This window comes from Pezoporus wallicus, unplaced genomic scaffold (assembly GCF_028554395.1).
Source record: "Pezoporus wallicus isolate ANWC-B61680 ecotype Strahan unplaced genomic scaffold, APGP_CSIRO_Pwel_v1 contig_8090, whole genome shotgun sequence".
Classification (NCBI taxonomy): domain Eukaryota; kingdom Metazoa; phylum Chordata; class Aves; order Psittaciformes; family Psittacidae; genus Pezoporus; species Pezoporus wallicus.
Window position 1 is genome coordinate 816,266 of NW_026642841.1, and position 13,670 is coordinate 829,935.

Genomic DNA, 13,670 nt, shown 5'->3' on the forward strand with positions numbered 1-13,670 from the left:
GGGCAAAGGGATCAAGGGATGTGAGAGAGGTGTTTGCTACTACACCTTAGTAGCATTTTCTGCTCCTAAGTGCTGCCTCTTGGCATGCAGGGCTGGAAAGAAGGCAAAATAACTGTTCATGATTGTGAGGACAAGCAAGAGAGCAAAGGGAACAGCCCTTGAATGCCTCCAAACACCATCTCCCTGTTCAACACCCGCTGGGCTGCTGGGAGGTGCCTGCCCTGAGGTCGCTGCAAAGAAACTGGCCCCCAAGGAGCTCCTTGGCCAGGGCTGAGTGCAGACAGCCCCTGCACAGCCCTGCCCGGAGCATGGGGCCACCGCCTGCCCCTGTGCCACTGCTGGCCCCTGGGAAGGAGTTAAGGGTGTTGTGGGAAGCATAGAATCATCAAATCCCAGCCTGGTTTGTATTGGAAGGGAACTTAAAGCTCATCCAGTTCCACCCCCTGCCATGGACAGGGACCCCTTCCACTAGAGCAGCTTGCTCCAAGCCCCTGTGTCCAACCTGCCCTTGAACACTGCCAGGGATGGGGCAGCCACAGCTTCTCTGGGCACCCTGTGCCAGCGCCTCAGCACCCTCACAGGGAAGAGCTTCTGCCTAAGAGCTCATCTCAGTCTCCCCTCTGGCAGGTTAAAGCCATTGCCCTTGGCCTGTCCCTGCAGGCCCTTGTCCCAAGTCCCTCTCCAGGTTTCCTGCAGCCCCTTTAGGCACTGGAAGACTGTCCCTGGGCCAGACCCAGGATGAGCAATGGAGCACCGGGGTCTCGTGTCCCTCCTGGTGCCCCATCCCGGCCCGGAGTGGGGAGCACTGGGGAGCACCAGCTCATCCCGTACTCCATGCTGATCTGGGACAGGGAGCACTGAGGTCCCTGGTCTCTCCTCATACCCCGTTCCGGGCCGGAGCAGGGAGGACCGAGGACCCGTGTCCCTCACAGTGCCCTGTCCCAGAAGGGAGTGAGTAGCACCCGGGACCCTGTTCCCCCCGTACCCCATCCCGCCCCGGAGCAGGGAGCTCCAAGCTCCCGTGTCCCGCCCTGTCCCGCGGCGCCCCTTGCCCGTCCCGGTGCGGGCTGGGCGGTGCGCGGGGCGTTGCGCGGGGCGGTGCGCGGGCGCGCAGCGGGGCGGCAGCGCGGAAGATGGCGGCGGGCAGGCGCGCCCCGCGCACGGGGCTGCTGGAGCTGCGCGGCGCCGGCGGGCAATGGCTCCGCGTCCTGCTCTCGCTGGCCGAGGACGCGCTCGGGGTGAGCCCGGCCGATGGCCCCGGCCCCGCTGCCGGCCCCGGCGAGGCCCCGGCGGCGCAGCTGAACGGAGGCGACCCGGGCTCAGCCGTGCCCGAGGCGCTCGCCAACATCAGGCGCACGGTGCGCGTCGTCAAGCAGGACGTGGGGGGGCTCGGCATCAGCATCAAAGGTGAGCGACGGGGCCGGGGGGGAAGGGTCCCGGACGGGGCGGGGGGTGCGGGGAGCACAGGGCACCGGGACCTGTTGCTGCCGCCTTTCCTGCTGCCGGGCTGGAAAGGAAACCCGGGGGGGGGGGGGGGGGGGGGGGGGGGGGGGGAGAGGGCTGGGGTCGGGGTCTTCACATCCCCTGGCACTGCCCGAGCCCTTGTGCAGGACGAGGGGGGCACACGTGGCAGTGATGGGACCCGAAACATCCACAGCCCATGGAGAGCAGCACTTTGGGGTGTAGCAGTGACCGGGCAGCCCCTGGCCACTGTGCCCCAGCTGCAGCCCGGGTCCCACTGCCCCCTTGCACACAAGGGTAGGGTGCTGTCTCACGGGGCGGGTGGGACACACAGGGCACCCGGTTACACAAGAGCTGCCCGTTTGCAGCCCAAGGGAGGGCTCTGCCTGCGTGTCCTTGTCCCCTCCGTGCCTCCATGCCGGGAAATGCCCCGTTAAACCATCGGCACAAGGAAGGAGGCGATTGCAAAGCCCTTGGAGATCGCCAGGCGTGGGGAGCTGGGGTTTTAAACCAGCTCAGGCTTGGAGATCGGCTCCTGGAGAGCCGAGCAGCGGGAAGCCTCCGTGCTGGAATCCCTGTTTCCCTCCCGAGCTGTCCCACTCCTCTGGGACTCGCCCGAACTTCAGGCTGGAAACTTTTTGGGGCAGGGATGGCGTTGGTATCTGCCTCGGCTTTTCACCCGGCTTCAGCGTGTTGGAGGCTCTGGGAAAGGGGGATGAACCAGCAGCAAGCGGGCAGGGAAAGGGCTGTCAGGAGCTATGGGGGAGAGGGTTTAAACCCTGTGTGTGTGCAGGCAGTGAGCTCCGTATCCCCTGGTCAGCTCTCACTTCCTGACGTGGCTTCTCCCAGCTCGGAGGAGACGCAGCCACGGCCTCTGGCTCCCTCTGGAAGCAGGAGGCTTTGCGATGGGGATGTCCGGATTGAAACGGTGCCGCTGGCTGTGTCTGCGGGATGCCTGAGCCTGCCAGTGTTTTTTGGGAAGCACAAAGCCCCCTTCACAATACCCCCTTGGCTGCCAAGTTACTGCCAGCTCTGCGGCTCTCCCAGGAAATGGGGAGCGTCGCTGGGCTCAGTTAAACCTCAATTCTGCAGTGACGTACGTGGAAACCAAGTAGTCACCATCCCGACAGGGAGCTGAGGCTGTTCCGGGCTGCCCCGGAGCGCATCGCTCCTCCTCACCCTCCTGCAAGTCCCCGGTGGAGCTCTGCCAGCCACGGTCCACGCTGGAATGCTTCACCGTGACCCAGGATGCGGGGTCAGTGCCCTGCCATGGGATGTGGCGAGGGGATGGGCACCCGGGCTGGCCGTGCCCTGGCTGCTGGGCAGTGAGAGCCGTGCGGGAGCTGGGGTGCGGGGCCCTGGCAGGGTGAGGAGCTGCAGGGACGGGCTCAGCAGCTCCAGCAGCCCCCGCGGGGCCTCTGACAGCTGATAACTGGAGCCCTGCGGGGTCTGGCAGGCATCGGAGTGAGGAAATGCCTGTGGCACCGGCTGGGACAGCCCTGGGGCCGTGACAGCAGCCAGGGCTCACCCTCTGCCTCTGGGGTAGTCACAGAGTGAACCAGGTTAGAAAAGATCTTTAAGCTCATCCAGTCCAACCATTCCCCAGCACTGCCAAGGCCACCGCTAACCCATGGCACTGAGGCCTCGTCTCCACGCTGTGTGAACACTTGCAGGGACGGTGACTGCAGCCCTGCCCTGGGCAGCCTGTTCCAATGCCTGAGCACCCTCTGGGGCAGGAATTGTTCCTCAGCTCCGTCTAAACCTGCCCTGGTGCAGCTTGAGGCCGTTTCCTCTTGCCCCATCCCTTGTTCCTTGGGAGCAGGTCCCAGCCCCTCCTGGCTCCATCCTCCTGTCAGGCAGTTGTAGGGAGCGATCAGGTCCCCCCTGAGCCTTCTCTTCTCCAGACTGACCCCCCCAGGTCCCTCAGCCATTCCCCATCACACTTGTGCTCCAGGCCCTGCACCAGCTCCATTGCCCTTCTCTGGCCCTGCTCCAGCACCTCAATGTCTCTCCTGTAGTGAGGGGCCCAGAGCTGAACACAGGATTTGAGGTGCGGCATCACCAGTGCCCAGTGCAGGGGCAGAACCACTGCCCTGGCCCTGCTGCCTCACTGGTGCTGGTACAGGCCAGGATGCTGGTGGCTACTTGGCTGCCTGGGCACAAAGTCCCCCCATCCTGGGCTAATGAGAGATCATCTCTTGGAGGCTCCTCGGGACATGCTGACCTGGGGGTTAGGGCATGTCTGGTGATAGCTGCTGCAGCCCTGCTCCTACCTGGCACGGAGGCAGCAGTGCCACTCGAATCTCCCTGTGGGTTCAAAAGGTAACGTGCAAATTGATCTTCTTGAGCTGCCAGGAGGTTTGAATGGCATCCTTTTAGTCTGGGGAATTGGAGCAGCAGGTAAATAGGGCTCCTGTGTGGAGGGGAGCAAACAGCCATATTGGTTCACTTCTCCCTGGTTCTTTCACCTCTCCAAAAAGATTCAGCTCTTACCTGTTTAAAACACGAAGTCCTTAGGACAGGGATAGTCACACACAATACCAATAAAGGCATGCTTTCCTGCCAGAATCGATGGGGAGATGGCCAAGTTGAGTGTTTGCTATGTGAGGAAACCTGTGACTGTTCGGGTTGCTTTCGGAGCCATCATCTTTGTGGCTCCAAAGCCTCGTGGCTGTTGCGGGTGTGCCATGGGCAGCAGGCTGGTCCCCAAGCATCCCCACTCCTCCGTGTGCTCCAGCAGCCACAACCCCTTCGTTTCTCTTCTGTTCCAAGGTGGCCGAGAGAATAAAATGCCCATCTTGATCTCCAAGATCTTTAAGGGGCTGGCGGCGGATCAGACCGAGGCGCTCTACGTGGGGGACGCCATCCTCGCCGTCAACGGCACCGACCTTTCCGAGGCGACGCACGACGAGGCGGTGCAGGCCTTGAAGAAGACGGGCAAGGAGGTGGTCTTGGAAGGTAGGAGATGAGGGTGCGAGGGGGCACGAGGTCCTCCTGCTGCCAGGGGCTGATCCCTGATTTCCCTGGGGATGTACTGAGAACATTGGGATATTCTGCATATTCATTGCATCATCTGCATCATTGCATGAATATTCTGCATCATCTGCAAATTCATTTACGTACCCTTTTGAATGGAAGCAGCATGTGCAGACTGGTTTATCTGCTCATCCTGAGCTCGAGGTCACTGCTGGGGTCTCTATCTCCCTCCAGATAGGGAGGACATGTGTGTGCCACCACTTGATGCCCAGTGGCTCCCTCCTTCTCTCTGCTGCAGGACCATGGGCAGGCAGTGATGGGAGATGTTTTCATGGGGTTTGTGACTCTTCTGCTGTACAGCACCACCCTGAGCTCTGCTGTTCATGGGGCAATGTAAAGCTTTTTCTGCTTTCCCTGTGATTCTTATTTAAACCCACATCCTGGGCTGGTACAACTCTGCAGGCCTGTGCCAGCGTGGAGGGCAGACACTGGCAGCCTGCTCCTTGCTGAGCACCTTTGGGTTTGCTGCAGGGGTTTCAGCAAGAGGAGCAAGGTGCCAGGCACAGGCAGAGCCAGCACAGGAGAACACCCACAGGAGCTGCCTGAACCCCAGCTGCAGACCCCTTTAGACCTGGCAGTTGAGGCTGTGAGCATCCCAGGGATGCAGCCTTCACCATCCCAGGGGAGACTGGAGCTGCTCTCCTGGGAACAGGCTCCTTCATGGTACTGGGGGGCCAGTCCCTGGTACCAGGATTCACACTGCAGAGCCCCCCAAACTCCACTTGGGGAGTGGGTGAGGCCTGGTGGGTTGGGAGTGCAGGAGCCCTGAGGGGAGCACCCCATTCTTCTCCCATTGCACTTTGCATTACCCCTGTCCATGTCTGCCCACCCTGGGTCAGCTCAGGTGAGCACAGGAGCACCCAGGGTCTGTCCTTCAGGACAGGACCCTTCCTGTTCCCAGCCCCTGGATCACTGTGGCTAACCACGAGGGTCTTGGCACCAGAAACCCTTCCCTGTGCAGTTGCAGGGCTGCAGAGGGAGGTTTCATGTGGGGGCAGTGCTCTGGTCTCTGCCTGCACAAGGAGCAATGCTGTGTGTGCTGCCAGCAGCCGCTGTGGCTCTTGCTTCCCTTCCCCACATTGTCTCAGCTCCAGATTCTCAGTTTTAGCTTCGCCCAGCCCTTTCTGCTGTGGGTTCCTCCTCTCTTGGGAGCCGCAGGACCACAGTTCAGCTGGAGGAATGTGCTGCTCTGCACAGCTGCTGGGAGCAGATAGGGTTGGCGGTGGGGTGGGTTTTGTTTTGTTTTGTTTTTTTTTGACCAAGGAGAAACACAAGAGCCTCTTTCCCTGCTAGTCTGCAGAATTCCTCCCATAGCTGTTCCTGGACGACCCTCTCTCTGTTATTCTTTTGTCATCCTTTGCTTTGGTGTGGGTTCCCTTTCTGCTAGAGCGAGGTGGAGATGAGCTGCTCTTTCTGTAGAGAGCAGCTTCTCTCCCTGGACCATCCCCTCCTCCGTCCCCCTGCAGAGCTGCATGCTGCCAGGCAGGCAGGGCCTTTGCTGTAGCTCAGCTATGACCTGCTGGGCTTCTGAATTCAGTAGAACTCCCAGCAGGTACCTTTGGGAGGAGAGTGGGGCTGGGCCAGCTCCACCATGGTGCTCCAGAGGCTTTGTGATGAGTGTGTAGCTGATGCTGTTGGGCTCCAGCAGTGTGGTGTTGCTCAGGGATGCTGCAGGCACCAGCCGGAGCAGGGTTCGACTGATCATGGACATCAGGTATAAATGTGGTGCATCTCCATCTCCTCCCTGCTCTGGGGAGGATGCTCCATTGCCCCTGCAGGGCTGACGCTGCAGGGTGGTCATCATCAGGCTGGCACTGCCCTGTGGAGGTGGTGGGCCTGCCTTGGGATGGGGTGTTCCCTGCCTTATACCTGCACCCCAATGGCTCAGTCTGCCCCGGGGTAGGGTGGCAGGGCTGGTGGAAGACAGTGGCCTTAAGGTGCCCAAGGGGAGTTAAAGGCAGGTTTTCTGCTCCCTTCTCCTGCTTGGGCTCGCTCCAGAGCTTGGGGAGAAGCACCTTAACATCACTTTCTGGTCCCTGAGTGCTGCCAGATGTGACTCTGATTTCCCTTGTGGCTGCTGAAAGTACCAAAGTAGGTGGTCACAGCCAGGGTCTGTTTGCTGCCTCGCTCCTCTGGGCTGTGTCTGTTCCCTGGTTTAGGAGTTTTTAGGGTAGTTTGCAAGCAGCATTGCAGCAGCCAATAAACCAGGGAGCAGCTCCTCACAGGGCAGTGAGTGCCTCCGAAGTGGCCGAGCTGGGAGGTGACACATTTGGATGTGAGCAGCAGCAGCACCTCAACGTGCTGGCTCTCACCCTGGGCTCAGCTTGGCTCTGCCTCCAGGGTGTCCTTGCTGGCCGGGCATGAGGACACGCACATACCTCTCCGTGTGTGCTGCCAAGAGGTTCTTTTGGATCTGCCAAACTGCTCTCTTGGTATTTGCAGGAGGAGTTGGACTGTATTTATATTACAGTGTTATTTGGGGAAGAGCTGCTCTCCCTTACCTTATTTTTCCCTTTTTTTTTGGGTGAGGTTTTTGCATTGCTTGGTATCCAGCGACCCTCCACAGCAAGGGAAAGGCTGATAAGCATCCTTCCAGCCACCTTGGGAAGGGCTTCAGTGCCAAGGGTGGTTTTCAGGGTGAGCCTTTGTGCCATATTGGCACTGGGAGAGAACTGGGAGCAGTGGGGAGAAGGAGCTGTGGACATCTCACTTCCATGGTGGCCCTGAGCTTGTTGGCCACAGGGCAGCTCCTGGGGCTGTTGCAGCTCTCCAGGACTCGCTCAGCCAAGTAAAGCTTGGAAACTTGGAATTCAGCAGAGCAAAGGGTTGCTGGGGGAGCATGACCCTCGTGGGCTGATTGTCCTGACCATGGGAAGCCCAAGCAGTTGTGGAGGGTGATGTGCATGGTGTGAGATGTGAAACACCCACAGAGTGTAGGTGACCCTGGGGTAAATAACACACAGTGCAGAGCAGAAGGGGGTTTTCAGTGGAGGAGGGAGGTGGCACCTGGGATATGTGTGGTTCTGTGTCACTGCTGCTCTTGGGGCTCAGAAGGGCTTCAGGAGGGAAAGTGCTGAGGCGTTCTCCAGTTCTTCATGGGACACCAAAGTGAATGTCTGCTGACAGTTGCCAGTAGCAAAGGTGATGCACAATATGGTGTGTTTGCTTTAATGAGTTGGAGGTACTTAACTGCATCTGTTCAATACCAGGTGATGCTGCAGTGAAGGGACAGGCAGAAGTGAGTCAGCCTGCTATAAAGCCCATGCTGGGGTCACTGGAGGAGGCAGCAGCTCCCACGGGATGGAGGCCTGGTGCACAGCCCCCTGTTGCCTCTTTCTCCATGCTTCATCCTGAGGCTGGGCACTGCTCTATCCCCATGGCTCAGCTGGGACGTGACCCTGACTGCACAGCTAATGCCGGTGCCGTCCTCCGCGTGCCCCAGGAGCTGCGGGCTGGCGCAGGGATGCCGCTCGGGTTTCCGGGGCTGAGTGCTGCCTTGCTGAACTCCAATTAGTTCCCAAGCACTGGGATAATGGCAGGTCCATGCTGCCAAGATTAATGGCTCAGGGTAGAATCCAAGGCGGCTCAGATGCCTGCGGGAGCGCGGCAGCTATTTATAACGGGAGGCACAGGGTATGGAGCTGGTGGCCCCACGCTGCCTCCTTGGCTGGGGCCACCATGGGGTGACCAGCCCCTTGTGTCACAACAGCATCGCAGCCATGTATAGCTGTGTCCTGCTGGGGCCAGGCAGAGCGGGGCACTGCGTCCCACTGCAGCTCCTAATGGGGTTTCAGTGTTAAGAGGTTTTGGGGAGCTGGCTGGGTTTGGAATGAAGTGGGAGCTGGGTGGTGGTGGTAGGTGAAGGATGGGGGTAGGCTGTGGGTGCAGATTGTCTCCGGGTGGGAAGAGGGTTTTTTCTGGCACACATTCAGGCTGCTGTGGCTTTGCTGAGTGATGGAGCTGCTCCACCAAGCAGCTGCCTACAGGAGTCAGCTGCAAAGCCGAGCTTATATCCCCCCTCCTGCTACCCTCACTGAAACTCACTTGGACCTGAGTGAAATCAGCAGTGATGGCTGTGGATGTTAGGAAGCAGTTCATCCCTGTGAGGGTGCTGAGGCGCTGGCAGAGGGTGTCCAGAGAAGCTGTGGCTGCCCCATCCCTGGCAGTGTTCAAGGCCAGGTTGGACACAGGGGCTTGGAGCAAGCTGCTCTAGTGGAAGGTGTTCCCTGCCCGTGGCAGGGGTTGGAACTGGAGGAGCTTTAAGGTCCCTTCCAACCCAAACCAGGCTGGGATTCCATGACCCTATGACATGGCAGCAGGAATGTCCCTCCCATGGTGTTTCCCCAGGGGCCACCCAGGGGAAAGCCCTTCCCTGGAGCCACTGGCTGGTCCCACAGGGCAGCACCGTGACTGGCATCTTCCCCTGCTCAGCCCAAGGCTTTTGGCTGCTGCTGCTGACCTCATTTTCAGGATACAGCTGTGGGGCCCCATCAGTTCCTGGGGACCTTGATCTCCCTCTTCCCCTCACCCTTGGGACCTGGCTGCTGTCCCCATGTGGCTCTGAGAGCTCTGGCTCTGCAGCCGGACTCACTGGGGACTGACAGCCGAGTCCTTGTCCCTGGTTTGTAACCCAGGACAGGGCGTTGCGAGCTCACAGTTCCCAACTGGAGGCTTTTCCTGGGACCGAGCCATGGTATTTGAGAGCTGCTGCTCCCAGCTGGCGGTGGGACTGGCTGTACCAGCACAGTTTGCAGGCTGTAATTTTGGCCTGGGAGTCCTGCCCATTCCCCACCCCCTGCCTCCATGTGCGGCCCCAGGGACCTGATCACACTTGGATCTGTGACCTGATCTGGGCTAAAGGAAAGGAAAAAGGGGGAAAAGGCCATTTTTATCCCTCTTGAGGGGCCCTGGGCTGGGACGGCGGGGCAGAGGATCATAGGTGTCATGTCACCCTCTGGTAGCACCTTGCCCATCGGTGCTATCCCCTCTCTGCACCCGGCAGAGGGCACACAGCGCCCATGGGTGGCATCTCTGAGGAGGTGATGGAGGTGACACCAGCTCTGGTGCAGAGAGGGTGCAAGGGGTTTCAGCAGGGCAGGACGAGGCTGCCCCAGCCTGTGCCATGCCTTTAACTGGTGCTGCCTCTCTTCCAGTGAAGTACATGAAGGAGATCTCACCCTACTTCAAGAACTCCTCCTCGGGGGCAACTGTGAGCTGGGACCCCTCTCCTGCCACCCTGCAGAAGCGCTCCTCTCCTCTCCTGCCCCCCAAGGAGCTCCGGGAGGCCAGGACCGTGCCCCTCAAGATGTGCTACGTGTCCCGCAAGTGCCTCCCCACTGACCCGGAGCACAGGTCAGGGCAGGGTGCGGGGATGGGGTGATGCCACCGCAGTGCCCCGTGGTGCCGAGGGCCTGTGGGGACTCACGGGGCCGTGTCCCTGCAGGTACCTGGAGGTGTGCTCAGCGGACGGGCGCGTCGCCCTGTTCCTGCGGGCGAAGGATGAGGCAACGGCGCAGTCGTGGCTCAGCACCATCCAGGCCAGCGCGGGTGCGCTGGTGCCGCGGGTGAAGGAGGAGCTGCGGGCTCAGCTGGCCGGTGCTGGCGCTGTGGCTGGCAGGGACGTGAAGCATGTGGGCTGGCTGACTGAGCAGGTACCCCCTGCCCCCCGACACCCCCTGCCACCGCGCTGCCGGTGCCCCTGACCCAGTCCCATTGCAGCTCCCCAGCGCCGGCACCAGGAACCTCTTGGCTGTGCTCACTGAGAAGGAGCTGCTGCTGTACAGCAGCCTGCCGCAGAGCCGGGACGCCCTGGGCAAGCCTGTGCACAGCTACCCCCTCATCGCCACCAGGTAGGGACCATGGCCCAGCACCCTCCTCTCTTGCATGGGAAACAGGGCCCTGGTGGTGTCTGGGGTGGTAGCAGGGGCTGTGGGTCAGGGCAGAGCGCTGGGGATGCTGGCAGTATTCCTGGGCTGGCAGCAGGGGCTTTTGAGGTGATGGCAGAGTCCAGGGCTGGTGGCAGGGCTCTGGGATGATGGCAAAGCCCTGTGGTGGTGGTGATGTCCAGGGATGGTGACTGTGGCCTGGGGGTGGTGGTGGTGTCTGGGGTGGTGGCAGGATGCTGGGGATAGTGACAGTGTCCAGCCAGGGGTGGTGGCAGGGCCCTGGGACGATGGCAGAGTCCTGAGGAGGTGGTCCAGAGGTGGGGAGAGGGCCCTGAGGATGGTGGCGGTGTTCAGGAGTGATAGCAGGACCCGCGGATACTGAGATGAGCTCTTAGGCAGAAGTTCTTCCCTGTGAGGGTGCTGAGGCGCTGGCACAGGGTGCCCAGTGAAGCTGTGGCTGCCCCATCCCTGGCAGTGTTCAAGGGCAGGTTGGACCCAGGGGCTTGGAGCAAGCTGCTCTAGTGGAAGGTGTCCCTGCCCGTGGCAGGGGCTGGAGCTGGAGGAGCTTTCAGGTCCCTTCATCCTGTGGGTCTGTGACAGTGCCCAGGGCTGCCGGCAGCACCCAGGGTTTGGCAGAGCCCGGGGTGGTGTCAGCGTGCGGGATCCGGACGCGGGGCGGCCGCTCGGGAGGGTTCGGGCTGCGCGGGGGGAGCATTCGCGGGGCTGCAGCGGCCCCTGGCGGCCGCGCCGCGCACGCACCACGGCGGAGCTGAGCTGTGCGGAGCCGCGCTGGGAGCGGTGCTGCGCGGTGCGGAGCGGGCCGCGGTGCTGAGCGCTGCGGTGCCGCAGGCTGGTGCACTCGGGGCCGGCCAAGGGCTCGGCGCTGTACGAGGCGGAGCTGTCGTTCGCGCTGCGCAGCGGCACGCGGCTGGGCGTGCAGACCCATCTCTTCAGCCTGGAGAGCCCCCGCGACCTGGCGCTGTGGACGCGCCTGCTGGTGGACGGCACCCACGGGGCGGCCGAGCTGGTGCAGGAGGTGTCGGCAGGTCAGCGGGGGGCCGGGGGGACCGGGCGGTGGGGCCCGCGGCCACTTCTCACCCCTGTGCCTGTCCACATCCACAGCCTGCACGTGGAAGGGGCAGGACTGCACCCTGTCCATCCACATCGACAAGGGCTTCACCATCTCCAGCACCGAGCCTGGGCTCAGCAAGACCATCCTGCTGCAGCAGCCCTTTGAGAAGCTGCAGATGTCCTCTGATGATGGCACCAAGATGCTCTACCTGGACTTTGGTGGTCCAGAGGGAGAGATTGTGAGTTTTACCCTTTCCACCCCTCTAACCCATACTCCCGCTGTACCTGGGGGCAGATGGGGAGCAGAGCACCCACCCTGCACACAGCATCCACCCTGCATGGCCTGTGCATCCCCCCCTGGCCAGATGCGGCCCCTTCCCAGGCTGTGGAGACATCTATAGGGTGCCGGGTGGTCCCTGTACTCTCTGCCACAAGCAGAAAGCTGCCTATTCCAGAACATCCCTCCCCATTGCAAACATCCCTCTGCTCCTTTCTTGCAGCAATTGGACCTTCACTCCTGCCCCAAAACCATCGTGTTCATCATCCACTCCTTCCTCTCGGCCAAGGTGACCCGGCTGGGGCTGCTGGCATGAAGAGGGAGCACTGGGCAGAGCTGCCCCCGCCCTGGCTGATCTATGCACCTTCCTCCCGGCCAAACCAAGCCCCAAGCCATCCCATGGAGACTGGACCCCGTGGGGCACACCACCCCTGCCAAGGAACAGCACCATCCGGCTGGGAAACACCACTGCTGGGGCATTTGGGTTCAGCAGAGGGGTGAAATCCCTCTTGGATGGCAGCTCTGGCATCTCTCCAGTCCCTGCATCCCTGCCTTCCTCCACACCCATGCTCGGTGGTGGCTGGAGAAGCCTGAATGGAGCCGCTGTGAACGGTTGCGGTCGTCACCCCAGTGCCTTGTGAGATGATATTTTCTGTACAAAGAAGCTGTTTGTATCCATGGTTTATATTTATATCAAGCAGTTATAAATGCTGATGCAGCAGCTCTCACCCGCCTGGTTCGGACCCTCTGGAGAGTCCCCAGGTCCTGCAGCACAAGGACGTGTGTCCATCCCTGGACAGACAGCCCGAGGCCCAGAGACCAAAGGCAGCTCCATAGTGCTTGAGAGATGGGAGCTGCAGATCAGCTCTGTTTGCCAAATTATACCGTATTGTACCAAATGATAGGAACCACTTTGCTTCGTTGGAGTTGGATGGTTCATTTTACTGCGCTAACTCCTGGGGCACTTTATTTCTCAGTTTAGGGGGGCTGCTGAGAAATAACTTCTTTTATGAACCAAAAGATTCCTCATGAAAATGCCTTTTGTGGGGGGGTCAAATAAACATTGCAGATCCCAGCCTGCGGGAGCCAAGGTCTTCGCTTGGAGAAGTACAAAACGTGTTTGTGGGTGACAGCTCGGCTGTGCCTCAGGGTGTTTTCTGCCAGGGCTTTCCCTGTTGTGGGCTGGTGGTGTTGGCCTGGGGGTGCTGAGGACCCTGGGCGGGGGGCTCAGGTGTGGATAAATGTCTTTTTAAAGTGCCCAGCCCTGTGGCAGAGAGAGACATGCTGGTGCCTGCACTGCTGTGGTGATACCAAGGTGGGTTTGGATACCCTGTGCTTAGGGATGCTCAGCAGAGGGGGAGGGCATTGTTTCCAGACTCACAGAAGTTGTGTTTTTCTGTTTTCCCAATGGAAGCAGCCGCCTGGCTGGGTGGCAGCAGAGCCTTGGAATGTTATTCCCTTCACAAGCAGCCCTTGCTAGAAAGGTCAGGCTGTGAATGCAGCCCTCCTGTGGTTATGGTGTCTGCAGGCAATACCGGTAGTTACTGAGTGCATCCCAGATTGACCATGACCCCCGTTATCCCGGGTGCATCTCCTGTTAATGTGGGGCTTGGCAGCAAAAAGCCTTTTCTCACCCAAAAAGTGAGGAGCTGTGATGTGGCAGCAGCTGCTCTGGATAAACTGCAGGGGATGCCCAGGATACTACAAGGACATGTAGTGATGGGCCAAGGGGAATGGCTTTAACCTGCCAGAGGGGAGACTGAGATGAGCTCTTAGGCAGAAGCTCTTCCCTGTGAGGGTGCTGAGGCGCTGGCCCAGGGTGCCCAGAGAAGCTGTGGCTGCCCCATCCCTGGCAGTGTTCAAGGGCAGGTTGGACACAGGGGCTTGGAGCAAGCTGCTCTAGTGGAAGGTGTCCCTGCCCGTGGCAGGGGTTGGAACTG

At 60.6% G+C, this 13,670-nt stretch overlaps 1 protein-coding gene across 1 annotated transcript; it reads left to right on the plus strand.

The window, feature by feature from the left end:
• Nucleotides 1–1,120: 1,120 nt before the first annotated feature.
• SNTA1 (syntrophin alpha 1) lies at nt 1,121–12,801 on the plus strand. The gene is made up of 8 exons (XM_057432385.1): nt 1,121–1,407; nt 4,234–4,419; nt 9,651–9,849; nt 9,941–10,148; nt 10,216–10,346; nt 11,232–11,428; nt 11,505–11,692; nt 11,954–12,801. The coding sequence occupies exons 1-8, from the start codon at nt 1,134–1,136 to the stop codon at nt 12,044–12,046; spliced, it is 1,476 nt and encodes a 491-aa protein (XP_057288368.1). The 5' UTR covers nt 1,121–1,133; the 3' UTR covers nt 12,047–12,801.
• The last annotated feature ends 869 nt before the right edge of the window (nt 12,802–13,670 follow it).